General features: G+C 38.2%; 2 protein-coding genes across 2 annotated transcripts in view; both read left to right on the top strand.

Moving 5' to 3' along the window:
• The window catches only part of MBTPS2 (membrane bound transcription factor peptidase, site 2), a gene marked incomplete at its 5' end in the record, with an annotated part of 39,034 nt that extends 19,085 nt beyond the window's left edge, over positions 1-19,949 (top strand). Inside the window, 6 exons of the mRNA XM_079727375.1 lie at positions 6,175-6,293; positions 7,202-7,382; positions 15,051-15,145; positions 15,742-15,937; positions 17,996-18,071; positions 19,196-19,949. Of these exons, the coding sequence (XP_079583501.1) occupies positions 6,175-6,293; positions 7,202-7,382; positions 15,051-15,145; positions 15,742-15,937; positions 17,996-18,071; positions 19,196-19,418 (890 nt within the window). The 3' untranslated portion in view covers positions 19,419-19,949. The remainder of the gene's footprint in view (positions 1-6,174; positions 6,294-7,201; positions 7,383-15,050; positions 15,146-15,741; positions 15,938-17,995; positions 18,072-19,195) is intronic.
• Positions 598-1,794, top strand: YY2 (YY2 transcription factor; the record flags this gene model as incomplete). The annotated part of the gene is made up of 1 exon (XM_079727189.1): positions 598-1,794. The coding sequence occupies one exon, from the start codon at positions 598-600 to the stop codon at positions 1,792-1,794; it is 1,197 nt and encodes a 398-aa protein (XP_079583315.1).
• Positions 19,950-25,543: the final 5,594 nt, after the last annotated feature.

Raw genomic sequence — 25,543 nt, forward strand, 5'->3', positions numbered from 1 at the left:
TGCGGGGGGATGCCCCAAAGCACACGCGTGGGGGTGCCCCAAAGCGCACGTGCGGGGGTGCCCAAAGCGCACGCGCGGGGGGGTGCCCCGAAGCGCACGTGCGGGGGTACCCCAAAGCGCACGTGCGGGGGGATGTCCCAAAGCGCACGTGCGGGGGGGGTGCCCCAAAGCGCATGTGCGGGGGTGGGGGTGCCCCAAAGCGCATGTGCGGGGTGCCCAAAGCACATGTGCGGGGGTGACGCAAAGCGCAAGTGCAGGGTGATGTAAAGCGCGTGTGGGGGGGGGGTGCCCCAAAGCGCATGTGCGGGGGTGGGGGTGCCCCAAAGCGCATGTGCGGGGTGCCCAAAGCACATGTGCGGGGGTGACGCAAAGCGCAAGTGCAGGGTGATGTAAAGCGCGTGTGGAGGGGTGCCCCAAAGCGCATGTGCGAGGCGTGTCCAAAAGCGTCCACGTCTTCTGCGTTTTCCGCGTCCCGCACCGGAAGTGCCTTCTCTTTCCTCTGGAGCTCGGGCTTTTCTCTCTCAGCCTTTCTTCTCCGCGGCCGTCTGGTCATCCGTTTGCTGCCCAGTAGCCAAAGCCTCAGAAGAGCCCTCGGCAATGGCCTCAAACAACACTTTATACACCGCCGTAGAAAACTCGGAGATGTATGCAGATGCTCTGGAGATGTATGCAGATCCTGTGGAGCTGTATGGAGATGCTGTGGAGCTGTACCAGAGCCCTGTGGAGACCGTCCCTGTGGAGGCCGCCCCTGTGGAGACCGTCCCTGTGGAGACCATGGCGGTTGAGGCAGCCGAGGAGTACGAAGACATCAGTGGCGACTGTGTCCACGATGGCCACCACCTTCCGCCTCTGTTCGCGCTGCAGCCTCTCTTTATCAGCACCCCAAACCAAGGGGACTACAACGAGGAAATGAGCATGGTGCAGATGCAGGAGGAGGTGGTGGGCTACTACCAGTCTGAAGACCTGCAGGTCAGCAACCTGGAGAACAAGATGGTCATCCTGGCCGACGAAGACGACTGCTTCCAGGAGACCCTGGCTCCCTTGTCACCACCCTCCACGTCCTCATCGGCCTACAGCCACAGCAGGAAGTGCAGTGGCCAAGGCAGAAAGCCCAGCGGTAAGAATAGGTACGCTGACGACAAGGCCAGGGCGGGAAGCAGCTCCGAGGTGGACAGGAGCAAGTGGGAGCTGAAGCAGGTGTACGTCAAAACCCTGGAAGGTGAGTTCGCCGTCACCATGTGGTCCGGGTGCAATAAGAGAGGCCACGAGACTAGAGAGGCTAATGAGAAGCCAGCTCTTGGTTATTCAGAGTACGCTACAGGGAAGAAGCTGCCTCCTGGAGGAATTCCTGGCGTTGATCTCTCAGATCCCAAACAAGTGGCAGAATTTATTACTAAGAAGCCCCAGAAAACCAAAGGAGATCCCCTGAAATCAATAGCTTGCCCTAACAAAGGCTGCATGAAGGTGTTGAAGGATAAGTCTGCTTTGAGAAAACATCTGCACACCCATGGTCCCAGAGTCCACGCATGTGAAGAATGTGGCAAAGCTTTTATTGAGAGCTCAAAACTGAAACGTCATCAACTGGTGCATACGGGAGAGAAGCCCTTTCAGTGCACCTTCAAAGGCTGCGGAAAACGCTTTTCCCTGAATTTCAATTTGCGTACCCATATGCGAATCCATACCGGAGACAGGCCCTTCCTGTGCCCCTTCGAGAACTGTAATAAGAAGTTTGCTCAGTCAACTAACCTGAAATCTCATATCTTAGTACATGCTAAGCATAAAAATGAACAGTAAAAAGGAGAGAAGAAATTTCTCAGGCTCAGAAAGCATCTTCCAGGAATGTGATGGGAAATAGATATGCCTGTTTTTTGTGTACTGTTTCTAGAAAAGAACTTCTTTTAATGACTCTAACACATCTAAGGGTCAGGTTTTGATAGGTTAGTAAAAGTAAAATTTAAAAGGTTAAAAAAAGTAATTCTTTATATAAGATAACATTGTTAAGATGTTCTGTCTTGTTCTGTAATACCGTTTGAAAAACGTTATGTTTTTGTAATATTGGGTCACAAAGGAGGACAATTCCTGAAGCTCACATCAAAAGACTTGTTTATACAACTGTGCTAAAAATGGGACTTCTTTTCACATTCTTTTAAATATGAAGTTCATCTATTGATAAGTTTTTAAAGTTATGGATTTTCTAAATGTTTGTGTTTATACTTTTAAGAATATGCTTAGTAGTTCTATATATGGTTTTTCTGGAAGTAGATAACGTTGCTTGCAGATTTTCTTTAAAACTAAAAATGGGACTTCTTTTCACATTCTTTTAAATATGAAGTTCATCTATTGATAAGTTTTTAAAGTTACGGATTTTCTAAATGTTCATGTTTATACTTTTAAGAATATGTTTAGTAGTTCTATATATGGTTTTTCTGGAAGTAGATAACGTTGCTTGCAGATTTTCTTTAAAAGAAGGACAGTTACATGCATATATAAAGTATTTTCCTGTTTAAAAAAAGCTATATAGGTTTAGTTTGCCATCTTAATTTTGGTTGTATTCTTTGACGTTAACACATTTTGCATAACTACCTTTTAGATGCACTGGATTGTGTAGTATTGAATATTGGATGGGATGTAGTAGTCGATTTAAACCTGTTTTAGTCTTTATTTTCCCCCAAATACTACCATGTGCTGTCTTTTAGTGTCATTTCTTTGCCTGTTTAGTTAAGGAGTGGTGCTCAGTTGTGGAATATGTTGTGTATGTATTGACTTTTTAATACTTGGTACATACATCCCGTGTAATAGAAAAAGCAAAAAATAAAATACCTGTTCTAAAGAAAAAAAAACTAGCCTATATAAATATTGTACCTAGAAAATAGAGAAAACAGGGAGGGTGCGACTGGTATCTGGTGGGTAGAGGCCAGGGATGCTGCTAAACATTTTACAGTGCACAAGATAGTCCCCCACAACAAAAAATTATCTGGCCCAGAGTGCCAGTAGTGGCACTGTTGAGAAACCCTGCTCTAGAGAAAGTAAAAATTGTAACAAAAATTTGTTTGGTATACTCAAAAAGCAAATCATTAATGAACAAGAGATTGTTTAAATAAAGGAAATAAAGGTACTTGCATTGCAATTTAGCCATCATGGGCAAATCTGGAATCCAGCAGGGTGGTCTGGTACCAGCTGCATCCCTGACAAGAGATAGGAGAGTCCTGCCCAGAGAATCAAAGAATCAGTGCTGCTGTGTGCCCCTCTGACTGTTGCTTGGATGAGAAAAGCCAGGGTCGTATGGTGGTGTCATCCTGATAAGGGAGAGGTAGGGTGCAAGCATTTAGGCCATCCTGAGGGGTTAAGGGGAAAGTTGAATTTAGCACATGGTAATGGTGGCAAATCTAATCAATGGGCTGGGTTATTTTGTGAAATTGTTTTGGGACTAGCAACAGGGTGGTGGGGTGGTATAGCTGTATTCCTAATTAGTTTCACTAGAGTAAATTCCAGTGGGTCAAAGAATTAGAGGTTTTTTCTGTTTGTTTTAATTTTGTTTTTTAAATGATGCTAGGGACTTCCCTGACCATCCAGTGGTTAAGACTGTGCTTCCACTGCAGGGGGCATGGGCTCAATCCCTGGTGGGGGACCTAAGAACCCGCACGCCTCGAGTGAAAATTAAAAAAAAAAAAAACCTATGAAAACAATACAAGAAAACACAGGTGAGTGTCTTCTATAGTCTTGAACTGGGAAAGGCTTAATACAAAAGGAGACATTTGACCTCACCAAAATTTAAAATGTCTGCATAGGCAAAACTATAAACCAAGCCAAACAAACTGGAAGAAATGATAATAATACCTCGTACAGAAGAACAAATTCCTCAGTGTATGTATTACAAATAATAATATATATATATAAATTAGTTTAAGAAAAAGAAGACAACCCAGTCAAAAAATGTAAACTGACAATGGATAGAAGTAAGCAATTCTCAGACAAAAATACAAATAACCATTTAATAAGCATGAAAAATGTACAAGCTCACTCATCATTAAAGAAATAGAAATCAGGATGAGATTTTACTTTTCACCTAGCAGATGGCAGTCTAAAGTTATGATAACATCCCATCCAGTATTGTTTAGAGGGTGGGGAAACATATGCCACTTAGGAGAATATAATGCAAACTTGTTGGAGGTCAATTTTAATGCACGTATTTTTTGACCCAATAATTCCATTTCTGTGCAATTTTCCATACCCTCAGAGATGCATTCTTAATTAGATGCATAGCAATATGAGCAAAGCTGTTTGTTGCAGCATTGTATGAAAAAGTTAAAACAGCCTAAGTGATCATTAGTAGGGAACCTTATAAATAAGTCAATATGTTTTTTTAAAAATGGATTACTCTGTAGTGGATATAAGAAATGGGTTAGATATGAATGTGCAGGTAAGGAAGAAGTCGAAAATATATAAATGAAAAAGCAAAATATAGTTTGTGATAAATAGCTTGATACCATTAGTGTTTTTAAAAGATCTTTCTGTGTGCAAAACAGAAAATATTGTTTACCCAATATGTCCTGGACTAGAGGAACATTTTACAATGTGAATATGGTCCATATTAGCTAGGTATCTGGCTGCTGTAAAAGCTAAAAATAACAGTGACTTAAACTCTCATAAAACATTGCAAATGTAAGTAGTTCAATGCTGATACGATAATACTATGATTTGGGGGACTCAAGACTCTTTCTGTCTTAGCTCTACTATTCCCAACATGCAGCTTCTGCGTCATGGACTCACGTTTAGCTCCATCATAGCTACATTCCAGCCAGTAAGGCAATCCCCATCACTTTCACTTGCATCCTTTTGCTGAAACATAGTCATATGGCCATACTCAGACTCCTGAGAGTCTGGGAGATGTCTTTTAAGTTATGTTTCTATCATTACAAAACACTGGTCCTCAACCACTGGTGCTATCACCCTCCTGGGGATATTTGGAATGTGTGGGGTGGGGGCAGTTGTTTGCTTGTCTCAGTGACTGGAGAACACTAATGACATTCAGAGGATGGAGTTGGGAATGCTATATATCCTGTATTGTAACGGACAAGACCTGCACAACTAAGAATCACACTGGGCTTCCCTGGTAGCGCAGTGGTTGAGAGTCCACCTGCCGATGCAGGGGACACGGGTTCGTGCCCTGGTCCGGGAAGATCCCACATGCCGCGAAGCGGCTAGGCCGTGAGCCATGGCCGCTGAGCTCGCGCGTCCGGAGCCTGTGCTCCGCAACGGGAGAGGCCACAACAGTGAGAGGCCCGCGTACCGCAAAAAAAAAAAAAAAAAAAAAAAAAAAAGAATCACACTGCTCAGAGAGCGGGTAGTGCTTCCACCCTGCCTTATGAGAAAAACTGTACTAGAGGGCAAGGATCGGTATGGGAGGGGGGTTTATCTAGAGGTATGCTAGTGAATGTTTAACATCTAGCCCTGGAGGAGAGGGTGGAGAGCTCTGATATGTAGCATTTGCTGGTTTCTGTGGTGTAAACACTCCCACCATGGCCAATTTCAAAGCGCCAACTTGAAGTTCCTGAAGGAGGAGTTGGTTAAAGAGGCCCAGTCAGCTGTGGCAAGGTGGTAGGAGCAGGCTCCAGCACACCACTGGGTTCACCTAACCATCTCTGCAGAGATGGCAGAGATAGTTATAGTCTTGATGTAAGATACATACCCCAGTTCAGCAAGAATGTTTTTTACTTCATCATAACTTTTATTTGATAGCTCTGAAGTTCCTTTCAAAGATCACAAGTATGTTTTTTTTCACAACTATGTTTAAATTAATATGTATACATTTTCTGAGGAAAGAGTAGTAAGTAGAAGATATTCTATTCGTTATATACACACACACACCTTTACATATATAATAGAGGTATATATGTAATCGAATATAGATTCTAATAGTGTTAAATCGTATTAGCATGTGGTCTTCCTAGTATTGTATTAACATGCTCATTTTAGATTTTAATATCTGAAATGGAAGAAACCTCTAACTGAACATCTGTCTTCTGTACTAATAAGTAGATCTATCTGCCTCACAGCTTCTTCTGGGTACTTTACTAATTTATCAGAATGCCTAAGTATTATGAAGTACAACTACCTGGAATGATACCATCCCTGCCCCTGGTTGAGCTTATTCCTTTTTTTCCCTCTTTTCAGGTATCTGGCATAATTTCGTCCTTGCACTCCTGGGTATTTTAGCTCTTGTTCTCCTTCCTGTAATTCTCTTGCCGTTTTACTACACTGGAGTTGGGGTGCTTATCACTGAAGTTGCTGAGGTAAATAATAGATTACTTGGGGTATTCTTTCACCAGATTTTGTGATGTAACACTTAGCATTTTATGTCAAGAACTTTTATTCAAACTCTTCTCATATACAGAATACTCAGTTTCTCCTGAAGAAATTACTGTAATCCTTTCAAATCAAAGAAATAGTTTTGTGAACTACATTGACTCTTTTAAAATACTGAAAATTGTTTCTGTTCTGAGTTACAAGGATAGTATCAAGACTTTCTACCTGTAGTTTGATTAAATGCATCATTTACCTTTACTGTTTATTTTTATAACTCTGCTTTTGAGTCAGATGTCTGTACTCCTAAGAAGTAAGAAAGATGGAACCTAGGCTAGCCAGCCAGAACATTTCGTGGGAGTTTAATGTCTTCAACTCTGTATTTCACTCCCTTAGACTACTATGATGGTATCAAGTCTTCTCTTCACACTTTGGGACAAGGAAAATTACCTTGTGAGCAACTGCCTCATGTACTCATGTATTCATTGTGCTGATGGTATTGTCTGCATATTTGGGACTGTGTTTAGATAAGTCTTATAATTTTATCCATTGATGATATAGGACAACGAAGGCATTCTGATGACTGCTTTCACAAAAAATTTTAATTAGCAGTTTGGGAAAAAGTTTATCATTTTAATCTTAACTGTTGGCAAGTGGGGTTTGTTTGATTTTCATTTGTGAAAAATTCAAAATCTTAGTGAAATATGAAAAGTAACTATAATTGTTGGGTGTTATTTTGTTAATTTTCTAGGACTATACATCTTGGATTCAAAGCTGGATTATTTTCTACATTATTCAAAATAGTCTACTTAATTAAGTCAGTGTCTTTATTATTTGCTCAGATTAATCATAGCTTGTCTTCATACATTATCTGATTTATTTCTGCCTTCTTCCCAAGGACTCACCTGCCATTGGACCTAGAGGCCTTTTTGTGGGAGACCTTGTCACCCATCTACAGGATTGTCCTGTTACAAATGTACAAGATTGGAATGAATGTCTAGATACCATCGCCTATGAGCCCCAAATTGGTTACTGTATAAGTGCATCAACTTTACAGCAGTTAAGCTTCCCAGTTAGAGGTGTGTTTATTTCCTCAGTATAATATAATGCTTCAAGCAGCAGTACTTGCCATTTGCTAATTCTTAGATCATGTCTGTAGATTTATTTTGTCCTAACTTCTTTAAAACAAATCAGTAAAGTAATAATAAGCCTAACCTAGTAAACATTCTTCTTGGTAAGTTAGATACTAATATGTATGTTTTGTTTATTATATATTGTTGTTGAATTTCTAACTAATTTCATATTTGATTTTCAGAACTCTAGTATCTAATTCTTTCAGCATTTAAAAAACACTTGTGTTAAGTCAGCATTCAAGCTCAAACATAACCAATTAATTAAATTCCAGCAATTAAATACCCTTGTGCTGTATGGATGGTGGCATGTCCGAAGCTAGTTGGGGTAGGGTTTTTTTGTGTGGCAGTCATCCAGAGGAAGTCATCTTGGTGTCCGAAAATACCCACTGAAGTCACATCTGTTGTTCTGTGTAGTAGGCGACAGGGTGAAGCAAGTTTATTCTCAGAAGCTTCCAAATTTATTTTTAGCTCTTCCAACTCTGAAAAATCAGTCTGCCAACTCTTCATACAAAATTATGGGGACCCAAATTATTGAAAGTGCTGGAAAGCACAAATTATGCTCACAGACTACATCTTTAAGTCAAGAAATGCCTGGATACTTGTCTACATCTACTGGGGTTAAGAAATATGATTAATTATCAAGAATAACTGTATTAAAGTACTGTGTGCAACAGTGACAAGGTAGTGAGAACTGATTTAAAAATTTTTTTCAAATGTAGTCTTCCATGTATAACCCATTTTTAAGAATTTTTTTTATTGTAAACATTTTTCAAACATACCTAAATGTCAAGAGAGTAGTACAGGGAATTCCCTGGTGGTCCATTGGTTAGGACTCCGTGCTTTCACTGCCGAGGGCATGGGTTCAATATCTGGTCGGGGAACGAAGATCCCACAAGTCACACAGCACGGCCCAAAAAAAAAAAAAAAGAGTAGTATAAATGAAACCTCATGTATCCTTCTCCTAGCTTCAGCAATTATCAACATTTTGCCGTTTTTTTAATCCAGCCTGTCCACTTTTGAGGGAAGTATTTTAAAGCGCATCCCAGGTATCCTGTCATTTCATCCATAAACTTCAGCATATCTTTAATAGATGATGACCTTTTAGACATGACCACAGTACTGTTATCACACCTAACAAAATTAACAATAATTCCTAATACCTGCACTCTTCTCTGGTTTTGTTTTTATAGTTGATTTAAGTTGGATGGTATGCCTTTTAAGTCTCTTTTAAGTTGTAACAATTCCCCCTGACTTTTTATTTTTAATATCATTTATTGAAGAAACTGAGTCATTTGTTTTTTCAAATTTATCATTAACATGTTCGGTATCCCCCAAATTTCCTATAGATGGTAGTTAGGTCCAGAGGCTTGATTAGATTCAGGATCCATTTTTGGCAAGGACAAAAATACCTCGTAGGTGGCACTCAGTACTTCATATTGCATCTCATGTTTTTCCAGGTATCGCATCTTTTCAGTTGGGTGTGTAATCCACAGTGTGTTCTTCTGTAAGAGAAATAATCCATAATTTCATACTTCTTAAGTCCTTTATCATTTTCCTCAAGTTTCTCTAAACTTGGTATAATCTGTATTGAATTACAAAAGCCAAAATGACATTGTAATCAAATAAAGCTCTCTCCAGTAGGATTGTTTTATTTAGAATATCTGCATTTCAGATGTTTAAGGTTTTGTCTTTTTTCCGGCAGACAGAATGGAAGTGAAATTTTTCTTGAAATACTCTGAAACTCTTTCCTTATTAACTTTTTGAGTATTTCACTATTATGGATCATATGCTATATTTTGGAGGTATTTGTTTAAAAACCCAAAGCAGATATTACTCTTCCCACACTAATAAAAAAATCAATCCCAAAATAATAATTCTTCAATATATGTTTCATTTCCTTAGGAGCAACTGTATTAGGATACATGCTGATTTTACATGATGACGGTATCTGATAAACCCGTACCTCCATTTAATCATTTTTAAATGGAGTACATATGCTTAGCCAGACTGTAGGAATCTTAATGACTGTAAATGTAACTTAAAATATATACTAGATTAATCTTAATGGCAGACTTGACCACTGTGGCTATGGACATTTAAGAAAACTACAGATTGATATTATTTTACATGTATCTAGGGACCTTCGTTATCCTACATTATGAGTAGAGGGCAAAGATATAACCAAATGTGGTAATACAAAGTAGCTCATAATCCAAAAGTGATTCATATTCAAGTTAGAGTAGAATTCAATATACATAATTAAAATTCTAAAAATTTATACCACTTGAAAACAATAAAGCCACCTTGGAAAGATCTGACCCTGAAAGTTCTCATAAGCTGTCCCAGCCAATCATTTCTGGCCTCATTTCATACCCTGACTCTCCCAGGTGTAATTTTAAATTTTTAAAGATATTCCCTAAGATATTAATTAATTAAGGTATTAATTAAGCAGACTAGATGTTCTCCTTAAAATATTAACAGGTATATTTCTGGCAAATTAGAAAAATGTGGTTAATCTACATGAAATGACTATTCATTTTATGAAATTGTTGGGAACTACTTTTTTCTTCTGTCAGTCCTTTCATTTTTTATTTTTAAACATTAACCTGCTGAGCTATGAGCAGCACCATCAAAACCAAGGCTGGTTTAATTACGCCTCTGCCCTTGGTACATGGGGCAAGCCTAAGGAGCTTGTCCCACACACTCCTTGCAGATTGAATGGCCTTTCCAGGAAGCCCCAAAAAGGACACTGGGTGAGGCTTAGAGCCCTTTGTACCCGGAATAAATCTCTGGTTTCATTCTGCATCAGAACAGAACAAACTTCCCCTCTTCATATTCAACCCTCTGCTTAATTTAAGATTGCTGTGTGTACATATGCCACTTAGTGATTTGAATGAAACTAAAAGTTACAGACAAGAACTAGTTTGTTTCTTTTTGGGGATTATTTTCTAACAAGTAGCTTGCATCCTCTTTCTTTAGTTTGAGGGGACACTCTTCATATATGCCTAAAGCTAAATTCCTTTTTTCTTTCTTGGAAGCATTGTCCTGAATAAGAAAGACTACTAAGTCCAGCATTTGAATGGCATTTTAAAAAGAGTGAGATTGAATACTAAAGGCAACCGCTCCCTAAAATGAAGCTATGAGTCCAGACACAGGCACCCCCTTTGAATAGCCTATATTCCTGTTCAAAGGAGACGAGGGTATATACCTGTAACTGCCTGGCACAGAGAGTATTGTCTTGTCTTATGCATCTTTAACTGAAGTGAGAAAAGACCGTTGCTGACTTAGCTTAAGACAGTAAAAGGAAAACTCTGGAAATCTTTTCCACGTAGTTTGAGTACCCAGATTGTTTTTATGCTCAAATCTTCTCTAATGTTTAGAAAAAAGTGTCTGTTCTCCCATTGTGAATATCAAGATATCATCCAAGGTTTCTTTGCTCTCACCAATTGAAGAGAGAGAGAAAGTTTATAATTTTTTAACTACTTGGTACTAGGTGGTGCTGGTATAAATTCTACCATAGAACTAAGAATAAAGGGACTTCCCTGGTGGCGCAGTGGTTAAGAATCTGCCTGCCAATGCAGGGGACACAGGTTCAAGCCCTGGTCCGGGAAGATCCCACATGCCGCGGAGCAACTAAGCCCGTGCGCCACAACTACTGAGCCTGCGCTCTAGAGCCCGCAAGCCATAACTACTGAAGCCCGCGTGCCTAGAGCTGGTGCTCCACAACAAGAGAAGCCACTGCAGTGAGAAGCCCGCGCACCGCAACGAAGAGTAGCCCCCACTCGCCACAAAAGCCCACGCACAGCAACAAAGACCCAACACTGCCATAAATAAATAAATAAATAGAATAAATAGGTTTGCATGCCTATATTGGAACTCTAGTTACATTTATATATTTATTAAGCTAGGGTAAGAAAATTGTTCAATTCATTTTAGTGATGTAGAAAGTAGTGAGTACTGTGAACTATAGATTGAAAAAGTCTCTTCCTTCCAGCCTTATTCCAAAATTACCTCTGGTCTAGACCATCCTTTGAAGACTAGACTATTTCTACAAGTATCTTAGGGCCCATCTTAGGGTACACTCAGAATATGCAGGTTCTCCTTGTAATGGAATTATGAAACTGTTCTGGTCTTAATTTCCCTAATTCTTTCCCAGTCTGGGGAGATTTAAGGGAGAATTCTAATTTCCTAGAGTTAAACTGAACCCATGAATGCCTCTGGGACCTCCCATTGCAGTCTTGAATGTGCCTCCCAAAGTAGAATTGGGTTGGTCTCTCATGTTGATAGCAGTATACTAATGTGAAAATTACCTGTGGCATACCTGTCTTATAGGTTAAGAATTGAGTCACAGAAATTAAGTGACTTGTCCTTTAATGTGCTCCAGTAGAAAAGATTCTAAAATAAAATACATTTTTAAACGTATAACTTTTTTTTAATTGATAAACAGAGAAATATCAAGTTTACTTCTCACATGATAACAAAATAATGGGAAATTCTGTATGTCAGTAGGCACTTCATCTTGTCATGGCAGCCATAGCCATCAGTTTATGTTTTAATTGGATTAATCACCATAGGAAGAAGCCATAACCTAGAGGTCACAAATTGGTGGGAACCTAGAGGCCAGATCCAGCCAGCCTTGACAGATGTGTATGGTTTGGCTTGCACAATATTTTTTAAATTCTTAATTGGCTGCCAGTATTTAATATTTAAGAGGTTTCGGGACTTCCCTGGTGGTCCAGTGTTTAAAACTCCACTGCAGGGGGCACGGGTTCAATCCCTGGTCGGGGAACTAAGATCCCGCATGCTGCACAGCACGGCCAAGAAGAAAAAAGAAAAGGTTTCACATGAGGGTCCAGACTTCTTTCTTATGGAATAAAATAGATGATCTCTTGACTCTCGGCCCCAAGTTGAGTGGCCTGGCTGCTAACCCTACTTAGAACAAGATATATATTCTCTAATTCATCACAGCCCCCACCATTTCCTATTTTTTCCACACACTATCCACTTCATTTATTTGATACCTGCTTGGCCCCTTTAAGCTGTTGTATTATCAGACATGCTATATCAACAGTGATATCAAATTCTTGACTTTCAATTCTGTATTGCATACATTCCTCCAAGAAAAAATAAGGATCAAGCATCAGATGTAAATTTTTAAAAATCATTACTGATACAAAGGCAAGTGGCATAGAACACCATTTATGTATTCAGTGCATATTGAGTTATTCACCTTATATAAGATACTGAGAAACTTTTCCCTCAAAGACCTCACAGTCTAATCGAAGAATTAGTCCATGCCCACATTACGGTACAAGGTTAAATATAATTAATGACAAAAAGTATTGGGAGTTGTGAGAGTTGATGGCAGTCAGTCTTGACTGAAAAGATGAGGACAGGCTTCATAGCAGCAGCTCTTGAGCTGGGCCTCAACAGTGAGTTTAATTTCAGGAGACGGATATAAATGAACCTCGGCGCCACAGACTAGAAGTTGGTCAGGGAACTGCTAATAATTTGGTTCAGCAAGAGAAGAGTATGAGCTAAGGTGACTAAAAAAAAAAAAGTAGAAGTCTTTACGTTTTAGGCTATGGCATTTAGACTGTTTGGGAGCAGCACAGAGTCTTTGGATATTTGGATTAGAAGAGCTACATTCTCAGAGTTCTACACTGGAAGGTTAATCTGAAGCATTCAGTATGTAGGACAAGTTTGCATATGAGAGCTAGGTGGTAAACTAGATGCGTTAGGACTCTCTTCAAATGGGTCAAGTGAGAAAGAATTGGAGTCTACCCTTTAGTGGGAATAAAGATAAAAATAATGAGAAGGTAAAAATTGGTGCGACTTTGCAACTGATGAGAAAAAATACTGAGGGCTTTTGCCTGGATCTTTTTTCTTTTTTAATCCTAAACACCTTTTTACCTTATAGTTTACCGTTAGGGCTGATGAGTGATTATAGGCACAAGTTTGTGCCATTAGATGTTCACAGTTTGCTTTCATATTTTAAATATTACTCATCACCCAGAACTTAAATACCCATTCAGTTATGGTAAGAAAACAAAGCAAAACTACCCACACAGCCAGCCATTGCAGAGGAGAAATTGATGCATCTGTTAGTTTACTTCACCTCTGTTCTTCGTGTTGGCAGCAGTGCGTGTTTAAGGACATCCAGTCTAACCAAATGATCTAGAAGAAAAAAAAAGATTTAAAAACAAACAAAAACCTTTGCCTGAAATATAAAATCCTTATAAAGTCAGATTGCATATCAACAACCATTTTCATGCCAGACTCCTAAAGACACTCTTGTTAATAATGCTTTTCGTAGTATTGGAAATCGGGGATAACTTTACTCTTTCTTCTTCAGCACATATGAGTATGGTAGTAGATATATAAGATTCTAAGTTTAATTGGTCCTTGCCACACATCAATTTTTTTTACTTTTTTTTTTTTTGCCACACCCCGTGGCATGTGGGATCTTAGTTCCCCGACCAAGGATCGAACCTGCGCCCCCTGCAGTGGAAGCTGGGAGTCTTAACCACTGGACTGCCAGGGAAGTCCCCACACATCAATTTTGCTTTACAAGTTTGATGTGCTGAATGCAGGAAACCTTCGAAAATAAATATATGGAAAAAAATTTTTGTCCCAGCTATATCAGTGACTTAGCTTCCTTATTCGACCCTAGACACAAGTGAAGCAGTCTACCAAAGAACTTGAAAAAATAAATGAATAATGGGGATACTTGCCCTGTTTCTGTTATCTTCCAAAAATGGTAACTGGATTACTAGTATGCAGGCAAATATGTGTGTATCTGTGGGGTCAAATTGGGCTGCCCTGGTTCTGTGGGGAAGGCCTCAAGATAAGCCTGGAGGTGGAATAGATATTTGATATAATAGGGATGTCCTTAGGGGTGAGAGTCTCTTAGGCATCCTCTAGCTCAGTGGTCCCCAACTTTTTGGTACCAGGGACCGGTTTTGTGGAAGACATTTTACCACGGGGCAGGGGGCAGGGGTGGTGGTTCAGGTGGTAATGTGAGTAATGGTTCAGGCGGTAATGCGAGCGATGGGGAGCGATGGAGAGCGGCAGATGAAGCTTCGCTCGCTCGCTCGCCCGCCACTCACCTCCTGCTATGCGACCCGGTTCCTAACAGGCCACGGACCGCTACCGGTCTGCTGCCCCGGGCTTGGGGACCCCCTGCTCTAGCTCACTCTGCTAACAGCCCAGCACAGGAGTTCAGTAGTGAAATTGGATCAGTGGATCAGCAGCATTAGGACATCTAGTAGTGGCTCATTAAATATTTGTGCTTGACCACCTGGAGTTATTGCAAAACCTACTGAGACCCTGGAACTCCAGCTTTACCAGTGGGTAAGTTTATATGAAGACAACTAACCTAGGGTAATTGATGCTTCTTGATTTCAAATTGGATGTATCTCTTTTTATAATGTAAAATCAAACTCTGCAGTGAGTAGCTGACAAGCTGAACTGTCAATTATACAGTTGTTTCTGAATTCATATGCATTTTACTTAATTCTTTTTGTCTTGAAAGCAAAATTCTTATTACAAATGTACTTCTATGTAATGGATTCTTTTTTTAATAACAGATTTTAATAAACCATTTCTCTTCAGCATACAAACGGCTAGACGGTTCGACTGAATGCTGTAACAATCACAGCCTTACAGATGTGTGCTTTTCCTATAGAAATAATTTTAATAAGCGTTTGGTAAGTTGTCCCTGAAGCAGTCTTGCTTGCCTGATATAATTATTACAAAATAAGCATATAGGGCTTCCCTGGTGGCGCAGTGGTTGAGAGTCCGCCTGCCGATGCGGGGGACGCGGTTCGTGCCCCGGTCTGGGAAGATCCCACATGCCGCAGGAGCGGCTGGGCCCGTGAGCCATGGCCACTGGGCCTGTGCTCCGGAGCCTGTGCTCCGCAAGGGGAGAGGCCGCAACAGTGAGAGGCCCGCCTACCGCAAAAAAAAAAAAAAAAAAAAAAAAAAAAAATAAGCATATAGAACTAAAATGGAATCTATGAAACCATTGCCCTTTTGCTTTGTATCATTTTATTAAAATCTCTACATTTCATATGTCATATTTCATCTGAGAATCTTTAAAAATTTTATAATGGTAATATCTTATTTGGCCAAAGTGGAATAATTGAATCTAATTTATAGTAGATACACATAAATGGCATTTCCTTTATATGAACTTCATTCCTAATATGCTAGGTGACATGAAAGATATAGAAGTAATGTAACTTGGTGTTTTTCTTCTTAACAAGTCATTTTTAGTATTGACTAATTAATGTTCTATCCCTAGCATACATGTCTACCTGCCCGGAAAGCAGTGGAAGCCACCCAAGTTTGTAGAACCAATAAAGATTGTAAAAAAAGCTCAAGTTCAAGTTTCTGTATAATACCTTCTTTGGAAACTCATACTCGCTTAATAAAAGTGAAACACCCACCTCAAATCGATATGTTGTATGTAGGACATCCACTGCACCTTCACTACACAGGTGGGTATTATTGTGGTAGACCCTCAGAATATCGCTTCAATGGCATATATTCTCAGTGGTAGCAACTCAGTACACATCTTGCATTAATTTTATTTATTATATTTGATCACTTTTCAAAGTCTTGTTAACTTGTTCTTAAGCACGAAATGAAATTTAACCATTAGGAAAATAACCTGAATTTATAAAGCAAGATGGAGCTGAACCCCATGTCTGCCTATGGAGAGTGACACATGACGCATTTTTCCTTCACTACCGTTTCTGTCACATAGATGATCTCTCAGATATTCTCTGAGTGTTTATTAAATTTATCCAAGCTCCCAAAACAGTAGCAAGAGCAGCATATGTCAAAGAATGCCTGGAATCATAGTGATACTACACTTGATCTTAGCCAAAAGGCCAAGAAGCGATTGGAATTGTAGTGATAATGATGATAAAGTAATTTGTGCATGACACATGAATTTTATATGAATATAATTTCAAAACCGGGCCAGCATAATTGTTTTAACAGTGGCAACATGATTGGATTAAACATATAGCTTTTCCATATGGCTGAAGATCATACAGTCTAACTTATTTTTTTGTAGAAGATTTTTTTACGTTCCTTTTTTTATAACAGTTTTATTGAAATATAATTCACATATCATACAATTCACCCTTGTAAATTATACAGTTAGCTGGGATGAAGTGAGAGAGTGGCATGGACATATATACACTACCAAATGTAAAATAGATAGCTAGTGGGAAGCAGCCACATAGCACAGGGAGATCAGCTCGGTGCTGTGTGACCACCTAGAGGGGTGGGATAGGGAGGGTGGGAGGGAGGGAGATGCAAGAGGGAGGAGATATGGGGATATATGTATAAGTATAGCTGATTCACTTTGTGATACAGCAGAAACTAACACACCATTGTAAAGTAATTATACTCCAATAAAGATGTTAAAAAATTTTTTTAAGTAAAAAATAAAGTGTACAGTTCAGTAGTTTTTAATATATTCAGAGTTGTGGAACCATCACCACAGTCTTGTTCCAGAATATTTTCATCACCCCAAAAAGAAAGCCCATACCCATTAGGCAGTCATTCTACTTCTCTACACCCACCGACCCCCAGCCCTTGGCAACCACTAATCTACTTTCTGTTTCTGCAAATTTGCCTGTTTCTGCACATTTCATATAAATGGAATATTTTGTGACTGGCTTCTTTCACTTAGCATAATGTTTTCCAGGTTCATCCATGTTGTAGTATGTGTCAGTACATCGTTCCTTTTTATGGCCAACCCAGTAATATTCCATTGTATGGATATATTACATTTTCTGTATTTATTCATCAGTTGATGGACATGTGGGTTTTATGTTACTCTTGAAAAAGCTCTCTCATTTCTCCATAGTCATATCCTAAGATAAAAGTCGGGTCATTCTTCTTATTTATTAGTTTGACACTAAGTGACTCTAGAGTGTATAATACCTCCTCAACAAATGTAGAAATGTCCCTTTTCAGGGTAATTCAGAAATGTGTGCTATGGGTTCTATTTAATTATAAGAGAGTTTTTAAATGTTTTGAACAAAAACAGGATCATGGAATCCACAAAGTGGAGGAGACCTTAAAAATCCCCTAGTCTTAATCCTTGTTTTAGCAATGAAAAAAACACCGAGACCAGGAGATTAAGTGGCATGATATTGATAGTTGGAGTGAATGTGATTTTAAGGTTATACCTCTTTGAAAGAATAAGGACTCTTTTGATATAAATTCTTGTGTATTTTTAAAGTCAGTCTCTGTATTTGGTAGTCATAGTTGGTATATAATCAGTTTTATCGTATTCTCACCTCAAAATATAAGTACACTGAGACATGAATTTCTGTATTCCACTATTTTTATTAGATGTTCTAGAATTGCCAGTTGCTTTTGTATGTGGGCCATAGAGTCTGCCTGCATATGTTTGGGAAGGGCTTTCTCAATCAATTTAATAGGCTAGCCCAATTTTTAGTCATATGGTAAAATTCATAATGCTGTTGCTTATCTGTATAAATACTATTCATTATTTCTTATTTTTTCTTTTTTAGTGAGCATCACCAGTTTTATCCCACGTTTCAACTTTCTAAGCATAGATCTGCCTGTGGTTGTGGAGACATTTGTCAAGTATCCTTTCTGGCGTGAAAGATGTTTTTAAAATATGCTACTTGGAACTTCATCAGTTTTACCTTGATTAGAGAGCATGAACAGACCTTACAAGTATCGATTAACTGCTAATACCAAAAAAAAGAGACTTTAAAGTTGAAAAAGTTCAGATTGTACCTAGGGAGGAAGAAGTCAGAGAAGAAAGATTGATTGGGAAGAGAGAAAGGTTAAGATGTCGAAGGGAAGGAACCTAGAATACAAATTGAGAGTTGAATTTAGAGGTATAAAACCTTTTAGTACGTTTATAAAGGATGAACGCTTCAGCTACTAATGAGGTGATGAATTCCACCGCTTCTGAGCCTGTTGGCTCTGATCAAGTGGAGGAATGCGTAAGGGAGATCAAACTGGTTTCCACTACTAAAATAGCATTCAGAGGACAAAATCTCATGTGTTCTTTAGCATATTATATTTGCATATAAAGAAAAATTTTAATTGGTTATTATATAGAATTTGAATAAACTGAACAGTTTGGAAAGGTTCTTTACTTTTGTCACTTTTAAATCTTTTTAATTTCTTTCCTTAATGATTTGCAAAAAAATGAAACAAAACAAATGAGCAAATTAGTAACAAATTAGTTAATAAATGAGTTACTAAAAAATGTGTACAGTCAAAATTGTACCTTGTAGACTGGAGCTTTTTCTCAGAGATATTTACACTATGACCTTACAGATGATAGTAAAATAAAGTTCAAGGAGCCAAAATCTTTATATATCTAATATAACGTATACTTCGTAAGGATCAAAAAGTAATTTTCCCTTATTTCTTATTCCTTTCTCTTGATGTATCATTAAAGGATTAGAAAGAGTTAGTCTTCTGAAGGAGTTCATTACAGATTGTCTTGGTTTACAAGTGGTTGGCCTTTATTTTTCTAGTCAAGGTTTTTGAACTTCGAAATAATATGTCATTTGTTTTAAATAGTAGAGATCTAAGAAGCAATGGTGTATACTGGTAAGCAGAGATTTAAAGAAAGGAAGGAAGTCACCTGTAATCTCAAATCCAGTCCTGGTAAAATGCCTGCTTCTGACACCCAGAAATGTGCTTTGCCCTCAGACCTCGCTGTAAGCTCCTTAACGGATTTTAACCAGGTACCTGATTTCCCTCTCGGGAGCTCTGGCTATTGTTAATGCAGTACCCTGCTTTGCTTTGGACGGACAATGGATTTTAAACTCTTTCCTAGATGCTACTCTTACCTCAGTGATTGGAGACAATGATGTCAAAGATCTGATAGGATTTTTCATCTTGCTTGGTGGCAGTATACTTTTGGCTGCCAATGTGACCCTGGGACTCTGGATGGTTACAGCACGGTAATATTTGCACTCATTTGATAGAATCTCTGAGTTACAATATACAATATTGAAAACCTTACTTGGTGTGAAATATAAAGTGTTTCCTTAAAGTTACATTTTAGCCAACAACTTTAAGTTCTTTATCCAGAGTATCCAAACTATGGGATGGGGAATAAACAGAAGAAATGAAAGGCATAGTCCCTGATTACATTCTAGTTTTGAAGACTGAACCTACAACCTTCAGATGCTTGTGGAACAATTTCTAAACAAGTGCAAATTCATATTAAACCATTTCTGTGTGGCTACGTATCATGTTGAAATAATGTAAAGGAAAACAGAATTGGGTAGGATTAATTGGGAAAAACTTCTTGAAAAAGCATCATTAATCCAGATTTGAAGGAGACCAGACTTTGGCCAAGTGGAAAGGTGAGCATTTTCTTGGTCTATATCTCTTGTCCCTTGTCTTGTTTGAAAAGTATTTTTAAATTAAATTGTGTATTATTTTGTACTCTGACAACTGAGGTCTGATTACAATTAAATTAATAAAATTCTGTAAAAGAATCTGCTGACATGAAAGGGAAAATCTTTGTCAAATGACGCCAAATAAATGAACAAAGAGGAAGTAGGGTCTATAATAGGGTGAGACATGTTTTGCCCCACAAGAGTTGCCTCTTTGGTAATATGTCCCTATACTCTCATAAAGCAACACTACCCTCGACATTCAGAGTGAGCTGCAGAAGTATCTCCCACCTGCAGTATGTGAGCTGAGACAGTTAGGGGTGAACCTCAGAAATGAGCCAGGTGGGTCTTGCGGCAGGTCACAAGACAGATCACAGGACCTTCTGCAGTCCCGGTTACTGTTCTCTACAGAGCTTCAAAGCTTGGAATCCTTCCAGGGTAGATATTTTCTCTTGTGCTGCTGGAGCTATCTGGGGCCTAGCTCCTAGGTCCCTGTCTTCAAGAAGCAATTACCTTAAGCCCTGAACCATACTCTGTCCTCACCAGTGGCTCCGATGTTTCTCTTTGTTGGGTAATTAAATATGTAGTCCTTGCTTTCCATCTTTCCCCTAAGCTACCTCTGTGGGTCCACGAAAGACTTGGTAGTAGAGTGAGTATGGCTGCATGTGAGTACAAATGTGGATTTGCCAGTGCCTGGGAACTGCCTCTTGAGCCCGAAAGAGCCCTGCCTAGTTTGAGATCTTTTGGACTGGAGATGCAGCCCTGGAAGATCTGGGAAGTCAATAGGCCAGTGTGAAGCTGTTGGTATTAGAAGTATATGAGCAAGCTGTTTCTTTGATGAAAAATATTTACTTCTCTCATATATTCAAGAACATGAGTAGTCATGTATCCAACTTTTTCACTAATTGAGGTATTTGTGGGGTTCACCTCTTTCAGATCACTGAGTTGCTTTTTAGGCGCTAAAACTTTTTAACCATTTTTAAGGAAACTTTAGATTGTATTATAAATCTGCCTGCCTTCTTAAACAGAAATTATATATTGAATATAATTTTAATATTTTTTAATGACTCAAAGTCATCAGTTATTACCACTACTTAAAACTGTACAAATTATTGGTTTATCCTAGGAAAAAGGCATTTGTTCTATTTTTAGGCAGACAGTCTTTCAGGATTAAAGTATATTAGCAGAGTAATACGCAGACCTGTTCAGGTAGTAAAATTTGGGGAATACCATGAAATACTTACATAATTAATTCGATTACATGAACTAAGCAGTTTATTAATGGAAATGCTATATATGTGCAGGTCAGAGAAAAAAATTTAATAGATGAAATCCTACCTGTAAACTTCTTTTTCTGGGTGGAAAAAAAAACCCAAGCACGTCATTTTCTTATGGCTTTTAAACATCTTGGTCTTCTGCTACATTGGGTCAGGATTTGGCAAGCACTGTATTAGCATATTGAGCACATCAGTCCCATTTTTACAGAAATGGCCTCATTGTGTAAGAAAGGAAATGTTATGTGTTGTTTCTTCAGCTTGATTGTGGGCACTTCTAGAGCGAGGACCATGTCATACTCATCTTTGCATCCCTGGCACAGTGCATGAGACATCAAAAATACTTAATAAATGTGGTTGAATGGATGATGATTAGTGTTATTTATGGATTAGAAAAGCATGTTTCTATTTAAGTAAGCTGTAAAAAGTATTATTGAATATACTGTAAATATATGTTAACATAAAATAATAACTTGGAAGGTCTTTGTGTCCCTGATATATTATCATCTTTATGAAAATAGTCCATTTTGGTTTCTGTAGAGCAATTAGAAAAATGAATTATTTTGAGGATTTGAAGAAAGTGTTGTGTTGGCACTTGTTCAGCAGTAAAACTTTATTTTCAGTGTTCCTATTCTACACTGTTTACATTTTTCAGGGTTGTTTTTAATCACTTAAAATCCATAAAGGATGTATATATTCTTTTTAGCATTTCAGTTTGAAAAGACATGCAGTTAAACTTGACCTTCTGATAATTGCTCTTACAGGTCGCTATCTGTTCTAACAGTAAATTGTAACCATGCACTTCATGGATATGTGGCTCTTAGTCATCAGTTTGTCCTGTGGTATTTATTGAATGTCCACATACTAATGGTACACAGGTATTTTTTTCTATAAATCTTTCAACTGAGCTGTAATTCATTCTTAGGCTTTAACTTGAAGATATCACAGTTGCTGGCATTTAATGTTTAGCAATAAAAGAATAAATGTGTACCAGCACTCTATGTTTTATCATCTATGTGTTGTCTTTTTTTTTTAATTTGTATTCTTTTCTGTCAAAAATTTTCCCTTTACATACAGTACCATCTTAGATGTTTTAAAATTCTTGATTCTAAAAGCAGCCTCAGTTTTCACTCAAGCAATCCATATATGAAAGTTGTTGGTAGGCCACAGAAAGAAGTCTTTTTTAAATGAAATCCCTGTACTCTCACTACTGTTTTGGAAATGGCCTGTTCATGGATAAAGAAAGAAGACCATCATGTTTCATTAGTGTCTGATAGAAGACTTCTCTAAGTCTATGTTTTTAGGAATTCATGAAAGTGTTTCACCTTTTGCCCTAGCACTTCCTCCCTTGTCCACAGAGCCAACCTCCCTCCTACACACACACACACACACACACACACACACACACTCACACTCACACACACACACACACACACACACACACACACTCTCTCACATTCTCTTTCCTTCTCACCCCCTCCCCCTCTTCCTCTCTTTTCTTGGTTACTAAGGGCCAGATAAAATAGGCTGGGAATTTAGCGCAATTCCTGACTGTCTAGCCCCATTTCACACCTCCTCTTTGCCTCTGATCCCATTATACTACAGTTAAGAGCCACCAGACTAGATGATTGATTATCTATCAGCTTTGCTGAAATATAATTAAATACCATAAAATTCACCTGTTTAAAATGTACAATTCAATGTAAACCAGTTTTCTTTTAATGACTCATCAAACAATAGTATACATATGCTTTAGTATAATCTAACCTTTTAAGTGCATGAACATGTGATAAATGATAGAGTTAAGTAACAAATTTATCTTTAAGGTAAAGCACGTGGATATGCTTTATTGAAACAGTAAGCCTTTTTAAATCAGTGCATATGCAAGCTACTCTTGCTGTTTAGGCCATACTAATTTGAATAATCCATTGTATATTTTATCAGACCATGGCAAATGAATTCAATGAGGGGAAAGCCACTATTTCAGAACCTAATGCTACAATAGGTTATATTCAGGGTGGAGATAGAAAAAAATGGCTAAAGGAAGTTGCAGTTCTAATTACCAAGCAGGTTATATTGTGTAATTTGATTTCCCATTAAAGAAAGAAAAATGACACCCTTATATCTTAGTTTTATTTAGCTAAAGATTGATGGATATTCAATAAATGTCCCTTATTATCTGAATGCTTCTCAGACTTTTGTACTGAAGTGCTCCTGACACTGTAGAGAAGGGAAAACCCAGAAGTATCTAAGAGTAGAACCCTGTAATTGGCTCTCCATCCTATAAAGTTGAATCTCACCTTATCTTAAATTCATGTGAATTTTACATTCCATTAATCAGGCATCATAAAGCCAGTCCTCCTCTTAAAGATATGAAACTCTAAACTGTAAAAGAATTAAACCCTATGAATATTAAGATTTTCTTCATGTCTGAAACACATTGGTAGAGGGAATTCCCTGGCAGTCCAGTGGTTAGGATTCAGCACTTTCACTACCATGAGCCAGATTCAATCCTTGGCCTGGGAACTAAGATCCCGCAAGCCACCCGGTGTGGCCAAAAAATAAATAAAATAAAATAAAATAAAACACATTGGTAAAAAGTATATAACAGCTGGTCTATAGACTAGTGACAGCCTATGTTGGTGTTTTTGGATCCATAGTGAAATAAAGATAATGTGTATTATCTCTAATTACAAAATAAAGATAATGTATGTGTGTTGTTAAAAGGTTGCCTGCTGCCCTTCATCAAAGAGCCCTCCTTTATTTGGAGTATGGAAATGCAATAATTTCACTTAGCACTTAATGGCTCTCTGTAACTGAAATTTATTCATTGGCAAGGCGTGTGGGTTTCATGTTTACCCACACCCTTACCTCCACCTGAATTATCTGACCTCCATGTCCTGACAAATCCCTTAGGTGCAAAACGGCATTTCCTTTGAACTTGCATTTCTCATATTATTAATAATATTGCACATCTGTGTATTTGTTTAGCCATTTGGATTTTTCATTCTGCCAATTGCTTATTGACATCCTTTGTTCAGTTTTCCATCAAGCATCCTAAATTTTTCTTATTGATCCATAGGAATTTCTTGTATATTCTAGATTAGGGATCAACAAACTACAGCTTGAAGGCCAAATCCTGCTCACCAGCTATCATGGTAAATAAGTTTTTATTGAAAAACAACTATATTCATTCATTTATGTGTTGCCTATGGCTGCTTTTATGCTACAACAGCAGAGTTGAACAGTTGCAACAGAGACCATATGGCCCATAAAACCTAAAATATTTACTATCTATTTACAGAATAACCCAAGTTCTAGATATCAACTCTTGTCCATTTTAGATGTTGCAAATAATTTTTCCCAGTCTATCATCCATCTGTAAGTTTTTATTTATGAGATCCTTTGTTGAACAAAGATTTTTAGTTTGATGTAGTCAAATCTATTAATTTCTTGATTCATTGTTTGTATTTTGTGAGTCTTACTTAAAAAGTTCTGTCCTAAAGTCACAATATTATCCTATACTTTCTTCTGTTTGCTTTAGAGTTGTACTTTCACAGTGTGATCTTTAATTTCTAGAATATATGGTGTGAGGTAGGAAATCCAGGTTTATTTTTCTGTATAGAATGAACTATCTTTAAAATAGACATAATAGTATTTTCCTTTATAATATTGTTAAATAAAACAGTTTACCTAAAGTTCTTAATATGGCGCCTGACACGCTCAAGTTACTATTATGTACTTTATTTATTTTCAGAATGCAGAATTATAACATAAATTTGCCCTCATATCTCAGTCCACACTGGCATTAGATCTTGCCTCCTTTTGGTATGCCTTTTTGGCTTCCAGTGCCTTCGGGCTAGCTCTGGTTTTCCAGCGTGTCTCCCCAGGCCTTGACCCTTTTAAATATTTTTTCCTGCAATCAAAATGGACCTAAAATCGTATTTAAGGTGTTGGCTAAGGATTTTGCTCACTGAAACTCTTCAAAATAATCTGTGTTCATGGGTGTATTCATTGATAGTAACATGGGCATTTAACCCAAACTGTCTTAACTCAGAAGGAGGCACTGTGATGAACCAGTGTAGGAGAGAATTTGGGGTAGGATGAACTTTGAGGACTAAATCAGACAATAGAAAGCTGTACACAGTCTGGGATATTACATTTCAAAGTAAGCTCTTTTTTTTTTAAAACAAGTTCATTTTAATTTGTATTTTTTTAGTTAGAAAAGAGGTTAAACTTTGTTTTTAATGTCTGTTGCTTTGTAGATCTTTTTTATCCACATCCTTTGCCCATATTTCCCTGCAGCCATTATCACCGTCTTACTGCTTGTCATCATTCAAGATTCACATTTTCACAAAGGGTTTGCAAATATATTGGACCATATCTTAACTTCTTTTACCTGCCCTTGACTTTC

The sequence above is a fragment of the Hyperoodon ampullatus genome (genome assembly GCF_949752795.1).
Source record: "Hyperoodon ampullatus genome assembly, chromosome: X".
Lineage (NCBI taxonomy): Eukaryota > Metazoa > Chordata > Mammalia > Artiodactyla > Ziphiidae > Hyperoodon > Hyperoodon ampullatus.